The 13,296-nt window shown below is 34.7% G+C and overlaps 1 protein-coding gene across 4 annotated transcripts in view; it reads left to right on the top strand.

Annotated features, from left to right (window-relative positions):
• Window positions 1-13,296, top strand: part of USP34 (ubiquitin specific peptidase 34) — a 244,320-nt gene that overhangs the window by 103,747 nt on the left and 127,277 nt on the right. For 3 of the 4 annotated variants that reach the window (XM_032352232.1, XM_032352230.1, XM_032352233.1), the window contains 6 exons: window positions 5,169-5,294; window positions 5,455-5,584; window positions 6,262-6,297; window positions 6,625-6,755; window positions 7,048-7,658; window positions 10,206-10,420. In XM_032352232.1, coding sequence (XP_032208123.1) covers window positions 5,169-5,294; window positions 5,455-5,584; window positions 6,262-6,297; window positions 6,625-6,755; window positions 7,048-7,658; window positions 10,206-10,420 — 1,249 coding nt within the window. The remainder of the gene's footprint in view (window positions 1-5,168; window positions 5,295-5,454; window positions 5,585-6,261; window positions 6,298-6,624; window positions 6,756-7,047; window positions 7,659-10,205; window positions 10,421-13,296) is intronic. The other variant, XM_032352231.1, reaches the window with a different exon arrangement.

Here is a 13,296-nt window from a genome sequence, read left to right as displayed (position 1 = left end):
GGGCACCTGGCTGGCTAAGCATGCAACTCTTGATCTTGGGGTTATGAGTTTGAGTGCCACGTTGGGCATAGAGTTTACTTAAAAATTAAGCAAAGAAAACAAAAAAACGTAAGTTATTGAATAACGACAACAATTCCCCTGTTCCCCTTACTCAGAGCTACTGATGGCCACCATTCTACTTTTTGTATTGTTTTGACTATTCTATATATTTCTCATTCGTGGAATCCTATAGTATTTGTCCTGCTGTGACTGGCTTATCTCACTCAGCATAATGTCCGCATGGTTCATCTATTTTGTAGCGTGTGACAGGATTTCCACTCTTGAAAGGTTGAATATAGTAGTATATATATGCTGTAGTATATATTTGCCACAGTCATTTGTCAATGGACATTTACTTTGCTTTCATCTTTGACTGTTGTGAATAATGGTCCAATGAATATAGGTATTGCAAGTATCTCTTTGAAACTACACTTTTATTTACTTAATTTATGTCTATATGTATGCAATCTCTATACCTCCTGTGGGGCTTGAATTCACAACCTAAGATTAGTAGTTGTATCCTCTTCTGACTGAACCTGCCAGGCACCCCTGAAATCCTGCCTTTTTTTTTTTTTTTTTTTAAGATTTTAATTATATATTTGACAGAGATCACAAGTAGGCAGAGAGGCAAGCAGAGAGAGGGGGGAAGCAGGCTCCCTGCTGAGCAGAGAGCCCAGTATGGGGCTCGATCCCAGGACCCTGAGATAATGACCTGAGCCAAAGGCAGAGGCTTAACCCTCTGAGTCACCCAGGGGCCCCTGAAATCCTGCTTTTAATTCTTTTGGTTATATACCCAGAAATGGGTTTATTAGGTAATGTGATAAATCTCTCTTTTTCTAGTAGACTTTTAAAATTTTAAAGTCTACCTTACTTGAATTTAGTATAGTGAGCCCAGCTCTCTTTTGCTTATTATTTACACAGAATATTTTTTTAATCCTTTAACTTTTAGCCTGTTTGTTGTGTTTTGGGTATACTTTGAGTCTCTTGTAGAACACATAGAGTTGTATCATGTTTTTAAAATCCTTTCTACCAATCTCTGTCTTTGATTGCAGAGTTTAAGCCGTTTGTGTGTGTGTGTGTGTGTGTGTGTGTGTGTGTATAAAATTTTGTTTTCAGAGAGACTGTGCATGCATGAATTGGGGGGAGGGGCAGAGGGAGAGGGACAAGCAGATTCTGTGTTAAGCACATAGCTTGATGTGGGGGCTTGATCTCACAACCCTGAGATCATGACCTGAGACAACATCAAGATTGGATGCCTAACCGACTGAGCCACCCAGGTACTCCTAAAACATTTATATTTAAAGTAATTCCTCAAAGAGTGATTTACTTCTGCCATTTTCCTATTTCTTTTGTATATGTCTTACAGTGTTGTTGTCCGTCATTTCTATTATGGCCTTTTATTTTTGTTTGTAGTTTGGATTTCCTTTCTCATTTCTTTTTTCCGTATATTCTATAGATAATTTGTGCTTAACACAGAAATTACATTTAACATCTCAAGACTTACTGTCTAATTTAAATTTGTCAACTTAATAGTATGCAAAAATTATACTCCTGTATAGCTCCTTCTCATTTTTGTTATTCATACAACAGATTTCAGCTTAATATATTGTATGCCCAGTTATGTAGATTAATAATTCTTGGGGTGCCTGGTTGGCTCAGTCTTTAAGCGTTATTAATAATTCTTGGGGTGCCTGGTTGGCTCAGTCTTTAAGCGTTCACCTTCAGCTCAGGTCCTGATGGTCCTGGAATCGAGCCAACCTCTCTGCTCAGTGGGAGGCCTGCTTCCCCCTCTCCCACTCCCCCTGCTTGTGTTCCCTCTCTTGCTATGTCTGTCTCTGTCAAATAAAAAAAAAAAAAACTTTAAAAAAATAATAATTTCTTTTGCCTTTGTGAAATCATATAGCAGATAAAAGGTGGAGTTAGAAATGAAAAAGATGCTAGCTTTTAATTGTCTATGTATTTATCAGAGGTCTTTAGTTACTGTCTCGCTTCTTTTCATTTCATTCTGAAGGACTTCCTTTAGCATTTCTGGCAGGGCAGGTCTAGTCGTAGTGAATTCCTTTAGCTTTTATTTATCTGGGAATATATTAATTCCTTCCTCATAGGGAGTGTTTTTCCTGTTAGAAAATTCTCAATGGAAAGTTTTTTTCTTTCAGTCTTTGAGTAGATCATCGTATTTCCTTTGGTTCCCAAGGTTTTTGTTTTTGTTTTGTTTTGAAAAGATTTTATTTATTTATTTTTCACTGAGAGCACAAGCACAGGGAGCAGCAGGCTCCCCACTGAGCAAGGAGCCCAATGTGGGTCTCGATCCCAGGATCCCAAGGTTTTTGATTACAATTTCTAAAGATCCCTTGTGGGTTGCTTATCTCTGTTTTCAGGATTATTTTACCGTCTTTGGCTGTTAAAGGTTTGATTATAATAAGGTTGGTCATAGGGCTCCTTGAGTTTATCCTACTTGGATTTGTAGATTCATGTATTCCAAAGTTGAAAGTTTTCAACCATTTTTTCTTCATCTTTACTTTGTATACCTTTCTCTTCTGGGATTCCTATGAGTGAGTGTGTTGGTAGGTTTGATGGTTCCCACAAGTCCCTTAGAATCCATTTTCTTTTCTTTCTTTATTTTTTATTTATTTATTTATTTTATTTTATTTTATTTTATTTTATTTTAAGATTTTATTTATTTATTTGACAGACAGAGATCACAAATAGGTAGAGAGGCAGGCAGAGAGAAAGGAGGAAGCAGGCTCCCGGCTGAGCAGAGAGCCCAATGTGGGGCTCAATCCCAGGACCCTGGGATCATGACCTGAGCGGAAGGCAGAGGCTTTAACCCACTGAGCCACCCAGGCACCCCATTTGCTTTTCTTTATTGTTTATTTCCTGTTCCTTAAACTCAGTAATTTCAGTTTCCATAATTTCAAGTTTGCTCTTTTCTTCTGCTTACTCAGATATGCTGCTGAGCCTTACCTAGTGTATTTTCTTTCCAGTTCTTTTACTTCTCAGCTTCTGATTTTTTATAGCTCCTTTTTAGAATTTGTTTTTTGATGATTGTCTCATTTTGGTCAGGCACTGTTTTCATATGTTTGTCCTTTTCTTCCTTTAAGTCTTAGATCATTTTTTAAAAGATTTTATTTATTTATAAAATCTTTAAAAGATCACAAGTAGGTGGAGAGGCAGGCAGAGAGGAGGAAGCAAGCTACCTGCTGAGCAGAGAGCCTGATGTGGGGCTTGATCCGAGGACTCTGAGATCATGACCTGAGCTGAAAGCAGAGGCTTTAACCCACTGAGCCACCCAGGCGCCCCTAAGTCTTGGAGCATCTTTAAGATAACTGTTTTATGATTGTTGAGAGAGCCTGATAAATGGGCTTTCTTAGTTATATATCCGTTGATTTATTTTTTATTTAAGTGGGCCACACTTTACTGTTTCTTCTTATACCTTGTTTGTGTGTATGTTTTAATTGGGTTGAAATAATGGCAGCCTGACTCTGTCTTTTTATCAAGCAAAGGTAGCAGTCTGCAGTTGGAATGGAGAAATTTTGGACACATTTATTAGGAGGACAAGATTATTATTTTTTTCAAGTTGTAATTTAAAATCCAGTTAGTTAACATACACTGTAATATTAGTTTCAGGTGTACAATTTAGTGATTTAACACTTCCATGCACTACCTGGTGCTCATCACAAGCACTGTCCTTAATCCCCATCAACTATTTAACCCATCCCCCCCATCTGCCACCCAGGTGCCCCTGAAGTGCTATAATTTTAAAAATTTTTAATTTTTTATTTTCTGAATTTGCTTTCATGCTGTACAACTCTAAAAGAGCTTTATATTTTTATAGGATTACAGGATTACATAATTATCTCTCAAGGGTTTTGTCACTTAAAAACAGTAAGGTGTTTGATTATGAAAATTCAATCTGTTATGGATATTCTTTCTATTGATCAAAGTGATAGCAAGTCAGAAATTTATTCCATATTGTGTATTTGTTACATTCTAATTAGGAAGAGTTTAATAGTTATCTGTTTGCAAAAAGCAAAGGTATAAACTGTTAGTATAATCTGTGATGTTAATCAGTGCTGTATTAAAACTAACATTCTTAGTTAAGACTTATAAAAACAATAAATTGTAATTGATAATTTCCTTTATCTCAAATGATGTAAATAGTTTATAAAAAGTCACTGAACATGGAGGAATTTCTCCAAAGTTATTTTATTACTTTTATTTCATCTTCTGTTTCAAATTTCAGTTGTGCATATTTACCCTAATAGGGGATATGGCAGAAGAGATTTCATATGATTATGCCTGAAAAATACAGAAGTCAGTGTTTTAGAATAGAAAAATGTACATTTTCTGTTACGAGTTTTTATGTATAGGAGAGAAGTTGGATACCTCAGGTTTTTACTTTTGGAAGCCTCAGTTTGGTAATTACTAAACTATTCGTTTATTGTATCTTGATTTCATGGTTTGTAGCTTCATGACTACAAAAGACATTTACATCTCGTTGTAATATTTAATAGTCACATCTTTGTAAATGTTTTACCTTCCCTCATATTTGTTACTTTAATTAGTATAAGAAAGGAGACTGTTTCTAGGTTTATTACCATGTAGACCTTTATTTTAAGGGAGTTACTATTGCGTACCTTAGTAAAATGAACATGTTATACGGATACTTCATAACCATTAATATGAGAAATGTACAGTTAAAATAATGCTTTTGTTTTCTCTTATAATTGGAATTTATTTTATTTGTAACTGCTTATGTTTTAATATACTATTTAACTTGTTTTTACTTTAATGATATATAAATTTAATTGGAATCTTCTTTATACTTGGATTCCAGAAACTATTTTTATCATGGGCTTCCCTCTTGTGGTTGGAAAAGTAATCTTGTGGTTGTTTGAATAAGATAAAGTTATGCTTTTTTTTTTTTAAGTTATGCTTAAGTGGAATTTTACTTTCACATCTTAATGTACTGCCATTTATGACAGTTGGTAATTAGCATTTTCCCAACATATTAAAAAATAAATTACTGTTTCAGCTACTTTCTTTTTAACTGTAGAACTTTTGGCATCAGGTTATTTATTTATGTAATATAATTGTTTTTGATTATTGTCTCTACTTTTATTTTCTAGTTGAAACATTGTAGTCGGTATATACATGACTTATTTCCTTCACTCATCAAGAATTTGGATCCAGTACCGCTTAGACATCTCCTTAATTTGGTCTCAGCTCTTGAGCCAAGTGTTCATACTGAGCAGGTAAGATGTCAGGTTTTTTTGTTTTTTGTTTTTTTAAGTGAAATTTATTTGCCATTCAGGTAACTTAATTTGTAGGTTATTACTAGCATTTCATTTAGGCAAAAGGATATTAAATTTGTTATGAAATGTTAATTTCAACCTCTTTTTTTTTTTTTTCAAGACATTGTACTTGGCATCGATGTTAATTAAAGCATTATGGAATAATGCACTAGCAGCTAAGGCTCAGCTGTCTAAACAGAGTTCTTTTGCATCTTTATTAAATACTAATCTTCCCATTGGAAATAAGAAAGGTTAGTAAACTGTAATGTATTTTTTTTAAAGTCAGTTTTTTAAACTTTATCATTCTAATTTGAAGTAGTTTCTGTTCAGTATTAACTTCAAAATAAATTTGAGATGGGAGCTATAGTATTTGTGAAAGGGTTAATAAATTGGGGTTAGCTAATTTTCTGGTTTACCTTTCAAGTAAAGAATAGTAATGAAGTTGCAGTAGTTATTAGAATTTTCTCTCATTAGTGTTTTTCCCTTGGGCTGGGGGTAGGCAACTATTTCATAACAGCTTTGGAACTTTTGGTTAGAAAATAAACAACATGCTTTGTTTTAGAAATAATTTTGAGAGCAGAATATGATGGTGCAATATCTCTGTGCGTTTCCTAATTCAAAAGTTGTCTATCACTTTAGGTGTTTTATGTGTGGTTTTATATGTGTAACTTCATAGGGCTTTCGAAAACCTTACCAACTTTGCCCCATTTTTTGTCTCCTGGCATCATATACTAGGCTTTTCTTAGGATTTTCTAGCCAGACACCCACAACTATTACTATAGGTGTTAGGGACGTCAATTGTCAATTATTTCAGGTTTCTCTGCCTGTACCTTATTGATAATGCAGTAATAATAAGAGCAATTGATAATCCATTCCAAAGAAGCTCAGTCACTTAGAAAAACCCTCCTCTTTTTTCATTTTCCTTCAGAGGAAGAAGAGCTCAGAAGAGCAGCTCCATCACCTTGTAAGTTGAGCCTTAGAAATGCATGGCAAGATGACGTCTAGTTTAGATTTCATGATCATCTAGAGTTAATTTTATATATTTGTTTCAAAGCCATGAAATTTTTCTTGAGCAGATATAAACCTTTAACTGGTTTTCGATCTTACTTTCAATCGAGGTCATGTTTATCCTCTTTAGAAATAATTGGCAAATGTTAATGATTTCCAGATCATATTTCTGGCTATTTAGAGTAAAGCTTTTGTAAATAAAAGAATCAAAGGATTATGTCATTATGCTAAATATATGTTCATACAAATTAGGAGTAAAAACAAAAAAATCTATTTAATATAGGGTCACCTGCAGCTAGTCCTCAAAGCAGTGATAACAGTGATACCCATCAGAGTGGAGGCAGTGACATTGAAATGGATGAGCAACTTATTAATAGAACGAAACATGTGCAACAACGACTTTCAGACACAGAGGTATGAAAACAGTTTTCCTCCACTTTAACAAGATTTTTGGATTTTGGGGTTTCTGCCATGAATATCCTTTGAACTGGGAATATAAACATGATTCATGTTCAGGCCTTTCCTGTAAATAGTTATTATTGAGATTATTTAAATTTGTGTGTGTGTGTTTAATTCTTTTTATATTGTTTAAAGGAATATGTCAAGATTGTGGCAGCCTTTTAAAAAGTACAGTGTGCTAATGTCAGTTACTTTTTTCTTGCTAGTTTAAAAATTTATTTAAATCTGCTTTTTTTCCTCAATACAGGAATCCATGCAGGGAAGTTCTGATGAAACTGCCAACAGTGGTGAAGATGGAAGCAGTGGTCCTGGTAGCAGTAGTGGGCATAGTGATGGATCTAGCAATGAGGTGAATTCTAGCCATGCAAGCCAGTCAGCTGGGAGCCCTGGCAGTGAGGTACAGTCAGAAGACATTGCAGATATTGAAGCCCTTAAAGAAGAAGATGAAGACGATGATCATGGTCATAATCCTCCTAAAAGCAGTTGTGGTACAGATCTTCGGAACAGAAAGTTAGAAAGTCAAACAGGCATTTGTTTAGGGGATTCCCAAGGCCCATCAGAAAGAAGTGGGACAAGCAATGGAACAGGAAAGGACCTGGTTTTTAACACTGAGTCAATGCCTTCAGTAGATAATCGTATACGAATGCTAGATGCCTGTTCACACTCTGAAGACCCAGAACATGATATTTCAGGGGAAATGAATGCTGCTCATATAGCACAAGCATCTCAGGAATCTTGTATTACACGCACTGGGGACTTTCTTGGGGAGACTATTGGGAATGAATTATTTAATTGTCGGCAGTTTATTGGTCCACAGCATCACCACCACCACCACCACCATCATCACCACCATGATGGGTAAGTTTCCTCAAAAAATAGATTATATTGGAGCGCTTGGCTGGCTCAGTTGGTAGAGCATGTGACTCTTGATCTCAGTGTTGTGAGTTCAAGCCCCATGTAGCGATTACCTTAAAAATACCACCCCCCTCCCCCACCCCGGCCAAAAAAGAGCTTATTTCCTTTAGGGAAGCAGTTACTACTTATATTCATTCAATTGTAATATAGTCTAGATTAGTGTTGATAGGAGTATAATGTAAATTCAAATGCATGCTACAAGCATGCAATTGTTAATTTGCTTCTGAGCACATTTTAAAAAGCAAAATGGAATAGGTGACATTAATTTTCATTATAAATTTTATTTAAATCAGTAATTTCTAAAATCTCTCCACATGTAATGTGTAAAAACAAAGATATTTTTCTTTTGTAATAAGGCTTCAGTATTCTGTGTATGTTTTACTTTTGCATCTCTGTTTAGACTAGCTACTTTTCTGTGTGTGCAATGACCACATGTGGCTAGTGGCTATCATATTGGACAACATAGATCTAGATCTTTAGCTACATGTAAAACTCCTAAAAGCAGATAAAGCAGATAAAAGATTGCTTGCGGAAGCTTCCATTAAAGTATGATAATAAAAAGGGAAATTTTACATACATCCTAATTTTAGGATATTAGTAAGGACAAAGCCTCAGCATAAAGCTTTTTGATTGTATGTGAAATATACTTGTAATTAAAAGTAAGTGATTCTGTTACTAGGTATTACAGATACTGGGCAGAGTACTTAATTTTCTGTCATTTTTTTCATCTATAAAATAGGAACAATAGTACTTACCTTTTGGGCTTCAGTGTAAATGTTTTATGGGCTAATGTGATTGGCACATAATGAGAGCTCAATAAATGTTAGCTACTATAGTCATTATAAGTAGTAATATTTGAACTGATGATGATAAAATTAAGTATGTTGTTTATCAGGATGAGTTTTTTTAGACCTGATGATTTGCCAGGCTTTTCAGAAATTAGTATGCTTGTTTGGAAGAACTACATATATGTGTGCGTGCGTGTGTGTGTATGTATGAAATAGAAAATAGACTAACAATGTATATATTACTACTTATTTTCTTTGCCATTATTTCTTATTACTAACCCATGTGAGTTAGATGCTGTCTCTCAACTCAAAATTGACATTTTGGGTCAGATAATTCTGTGTTTTGAATTTACAACAGTGTGAATGAATTGTAGGATGTTTAGCATCATCTCTAGTCTCTCTCTCTCTCTCTCTCTCTCTAGATGCCAGTAGCATCTCCCAAGTTGTAATAACCAAAAATATCTCTTAAAAATGTTTTCCAGTGTTCCCCCCTGGGGACCAGAATCACCTGTGATTGAGAATCAGTGGTTTATAGTCTGATATTATACATAAACAAAATGCAAAGTTTTTCCCAGGACAACTTATAAGGAAGATAAGCAATTAGTTTGTAAAACTGAGGTGAAATGTATTCATTTTGGCACATTGCAGTTAAGTTTTTATACCCACAGCAGTTCCCTACTTCACAAGACCTGGAATGATTTAATTTTTCCATTTTAACACTATTCATATTCTCTGTGTATGGTACCACTTGTGAATCTCTAAATTAATCCTGACCTTTTCTCCTTTAATGTTATTTTTCATCTTTTTTGTTTGCTATCCTTAAAGTGCCCGGTATGGTATGTTTCATAAGTGAGTGCTGAGGTGCCTGCGTGGCTCAGTGAGTTGGGCATCCAACTCTTGACTTGAGCTTCGGTTATGATTTCAGAGTTGTGAGGTTCAAGCCTGGTGTTGGGCTTTGGGCTCAGTGGGGAGTCTGCCAGAGATTCTCTCTGTCCCCCCTGCTCTGCCCAGCCTTCTGCTTGCACACACGTGTGCTCCCTCAAAGAAATCTGGGGCAGGGGGGGTGTGGGGGAAGGCGAGGCTTAGTGCTTACGCACAAGCAGGGGGAGCAGTAGAGGGAGAGGGTGAAGCAGGCTCTCTGTTGAGCAGGGAGCCCAATGCAGGCCTTGATTCCAGAACCCGGGAATCATGTCCTGAGCCGAAGGCAGATGCTTAACCACTGAGCAAACCGGGTGCCCCAATAGTAGTTTACTGTTTCAACAGGTGTTTGTATTGTATAAAATTCTCCTGGTTAATAACCACATTTAGATTGCAGCCTTAGATTGAAGTATTTTCCTGTTAGTAATCTCATTCAATCCTATAGTTGTATGAATAAATATAAATAAATTTTAAGCTTTTACATTGTGATTTGAGTTGATGAAGTAATTATGTAATGGTGAGTTTACTGATCTTCTCTAAAGTTTCTCTTTGAGTTTGTTTTAGTGAAGTGTTTTGATGGGTCAGCCAATATGTGGGTATACTGTATAATATACAGTTCTTACAAGTGTGGACTTTTAGTTTTCATAAAGCTCACAATATTCCATATAGTTACAAAACAAATGTAGATTTGTTCTTGACTGTGATGTAACTTGTGCCTGAATAGTTTGAGAATTTTTGTGATTCCCAAAGTGTGCTTACCTTGGTCCTCTCCTCTGTGTTATAGGCATATGGTTGATGATATGTTAAGTGCAGATGATGTCAGTTGCAGTAGCTCCCAGGTCAGTGCAAAATCAGAAAAAAATATGGCTGATTTTGATGGTGAAGAATCTGGGTGTGAAGAGGAACTAGTTCAGATTAATTCACATGCAGAGCTAACATCTCATCTCCAACAACATCTTCCCAATTTAGCATCTATTTACCATGAACATCTTAGTCAAGGTAAGATTCTGTAGTAAGTAAAATATATTACTTGCTTGAAAACAGAGGAACAATTTATATTCTTAAAAGAACTCAACATTTAGTGTTATGATACTTAAATATTTTTGCCAGAGAACTTTCATATGGTTAGTTTTTATTCCTAGGGAATGAAATTATTATGAATACTTCATCATGAGTATAAAGGTTGCATTTCCATCAAGAGATATTTAGCTAGGAAAGGGAATATATAATAATATATGTAAAATTATAACTGTGATTTAGAAAATAAATGGCTGTATTAAGTGTATTTAGAAATTTTAAGAGCTGAATTGAGATTACACGAGGTCATGCATTGTATGAGTCCATTTATGTAAAAATGTCTAGCATGGTCAGATTTGTGGAGAATAGAAAGTGGATTAGTCATTGCATGTGGCTAGGGAGGGTTGGGGGAAAATAAGAGGAGAGGTAACTGCTAAAGGGCAAGGTGTTCCATCTGAATTGATGGAGATGTTAAAAAAATGATCGTTCTAAGCACTTCACATCAACCTAAAAAAACTAATAGGATATGACCATACTTGGAAGAATGGAGGTTAGAAGAGTTAATAATAGGAGGAAGAGGAGGAGAGGGAGACAAATTAAGAGGGAAATACAGTTTTAAAATTAGCAATTTAAAGGTCTAGCTTCCTGAAACTCATAGATCGTTGTGTGTCAGTATACTTACAAAAAAAAAAAAAGTGGTGTATACATTAAAATAATTAAAATAAAGTTCTGACCTCATACTTTTTAAAGGTTTTTTTAAGGTACTATAAGCACTAGCTAGCTTAGGAAATGGGTTTTGGGGTGTCAGTACATTACAGACTAAGTAAACCTGATGGGTTAGGTTTATGCAAAGCACCATGATCAAATTTGGACATACAATTTGTGGACTTTGGCAGCAATTTACTAATTTCAAATGTTACTTGTGCATAATATAGGTAAGGGCACCTTGCCTTTTTTTTTAAAATTGTTACTGTGGTTTTTTTGAGAAATGAATAGGTTAAGATTGAGGTCATTTGAATTTTATATTATATTTACTAAATTTTCACCATTCTGTTTTTGTTTTTTTCCTGTTATTTAATATTATATGTATATTTTAGTATATGAAGTTAGAAATTGAGCAAAATTATTACATAATAATATTAATGCTCTCCAAGTCTACGTGGTATTGCCATGTATTTAATCCTGCAAAGAACTGTTTCAATAGAGTAAAACAATTCACTTTAAAAATGGGCGGGAGGTGGCTGGGGGGTTAGTCAGTTGAGTGTCTGACTTGGTTTCACTCAGGTCATGATCTCAGGCTTATGAGATCAAGCCCCATGTTAGGCTCTGTGGAATCTGCTTTAAGATTCTTTCCCCTGTTCCTCTCCCCACTCCTGCGTGTGCTCACTCTCCTTTTTTCAAATAAATAAAATCTTTAAATAAAAATGGACAAATAGAATTTTGTATAGTTAAAAGAAGATACCAGGAAACGGTTAGCAAATACATAAAAATGATGCTTAGTATCTCTAGTTACCTGGGAAATGCAAATTAATGCCACAGTAAAATACTACTACACACCTACTCGAAAGTGTAAAATTAGAAACTAACCATCTTAAATGATACTAAAGATGTAGAGCAACTAGAACTCTCCCTTGCTGTTGAGGAGTATGAAATAATATAGCCAATTTGGAGAACTATTTTACCAGTTTCTTGTAAAGTTGAACTTGTATCCCTCCATATGACCCAGCAATTCCTATTCTCAGTATTTACCTAAGAAATGAAAGCATATATAAATAAAAAGATTTGTACATTGAATGTTCATACCTGTTTTACTCATAAGAACCTCAACTGAGATTAACTGGTAGATTAGCAAATTATAGTATATTCACATAGTATACTACTACTCATCAGTAAAAAGGAAAGAACTACTAATACATACAGCACAGTGGGTGAATAAAAAAAAAATCTTCTAAGCAAATAAAGCTAAAAAGGAGTAGTACATACTATATATCACTTATATGTAGTTTTGGAATGTTCAAAAGTAATTTATAATGGTTGAAATCTGCTTAATGATTACTGAAGATTTGGTTATGGGAAATGATTATAAAAGGTTGCAATGAGACTTTTTGGGTGCTATAAATGTTCTATGTCTTGCTTATGTGTTTATATTTTAATAAAATTAATTTAAAAATAAATACCAAAACAAACCCCCCAAAGGTAAGGTAAGCCAAAATCTGGGAGAAATACTTACAAATTGTTTATCTAATAAAGGCCTTGAATTCAGAATATGTAAGAACTTTTGCCACTCAGTAGTAATTTAGCAAATAATGTATACAAATGACTGATAGCACCTGAAAAGATGGTAAACATCATTAGTCACTTGGGAGTTGCAAATTTAAAAACCTTAATGAGATTCTACTGTGCATCTATTAGAATGGCTAAAATTAAAAAGTGCAAACCATGCCCATGTGATGTGGGGATATGGATGAACAATAACTGGTACTCTAATCGACTACTGGTGGGCATGTAAAATGGCATAACCATTTTGGAAATGTTAAACACACATTTACCCTGTGAATCACCAGCTTCAGATTACCAAAGAGAGAGGAAAGCATGTATCCATACAGAGACTTGTTATGCAGACATTTATGGCAGCATTATTCATATTAGCCAGAGACTAGAAACTCCCATGTCTGTTAACTGTTGAATATATTGAAATGAAGCATATCCACATAGTAGAATATTATTTTGTAATTAAAACACACTAGTGATACATGCTTTCACATGGATGTACCTCAGATATTTTGCTTAAGTGAACAAACTCAGACATAAGACTGTACATATATTGTATGATTCCATTTACATAAAATTTCTAGAAA

Source organism: Mustela erminea, chromosome 7, assembly GCF_009829155.1.
Source record: "Mustela erminea isolate mMusErm1 chromosome 7, mMusErm1.Pri, whole genome shotgun sequence".
Classification (NCBI taxonomy): domain Eukaryota; kingdom Metazoa; phylum Chordata; class Mammalia; order Carnivora; family Mustelidae; genus Mustela; species Mustela erminea.
This window is presented reverse-complemented; position numbering and strand designations above follow the sequence as displayed.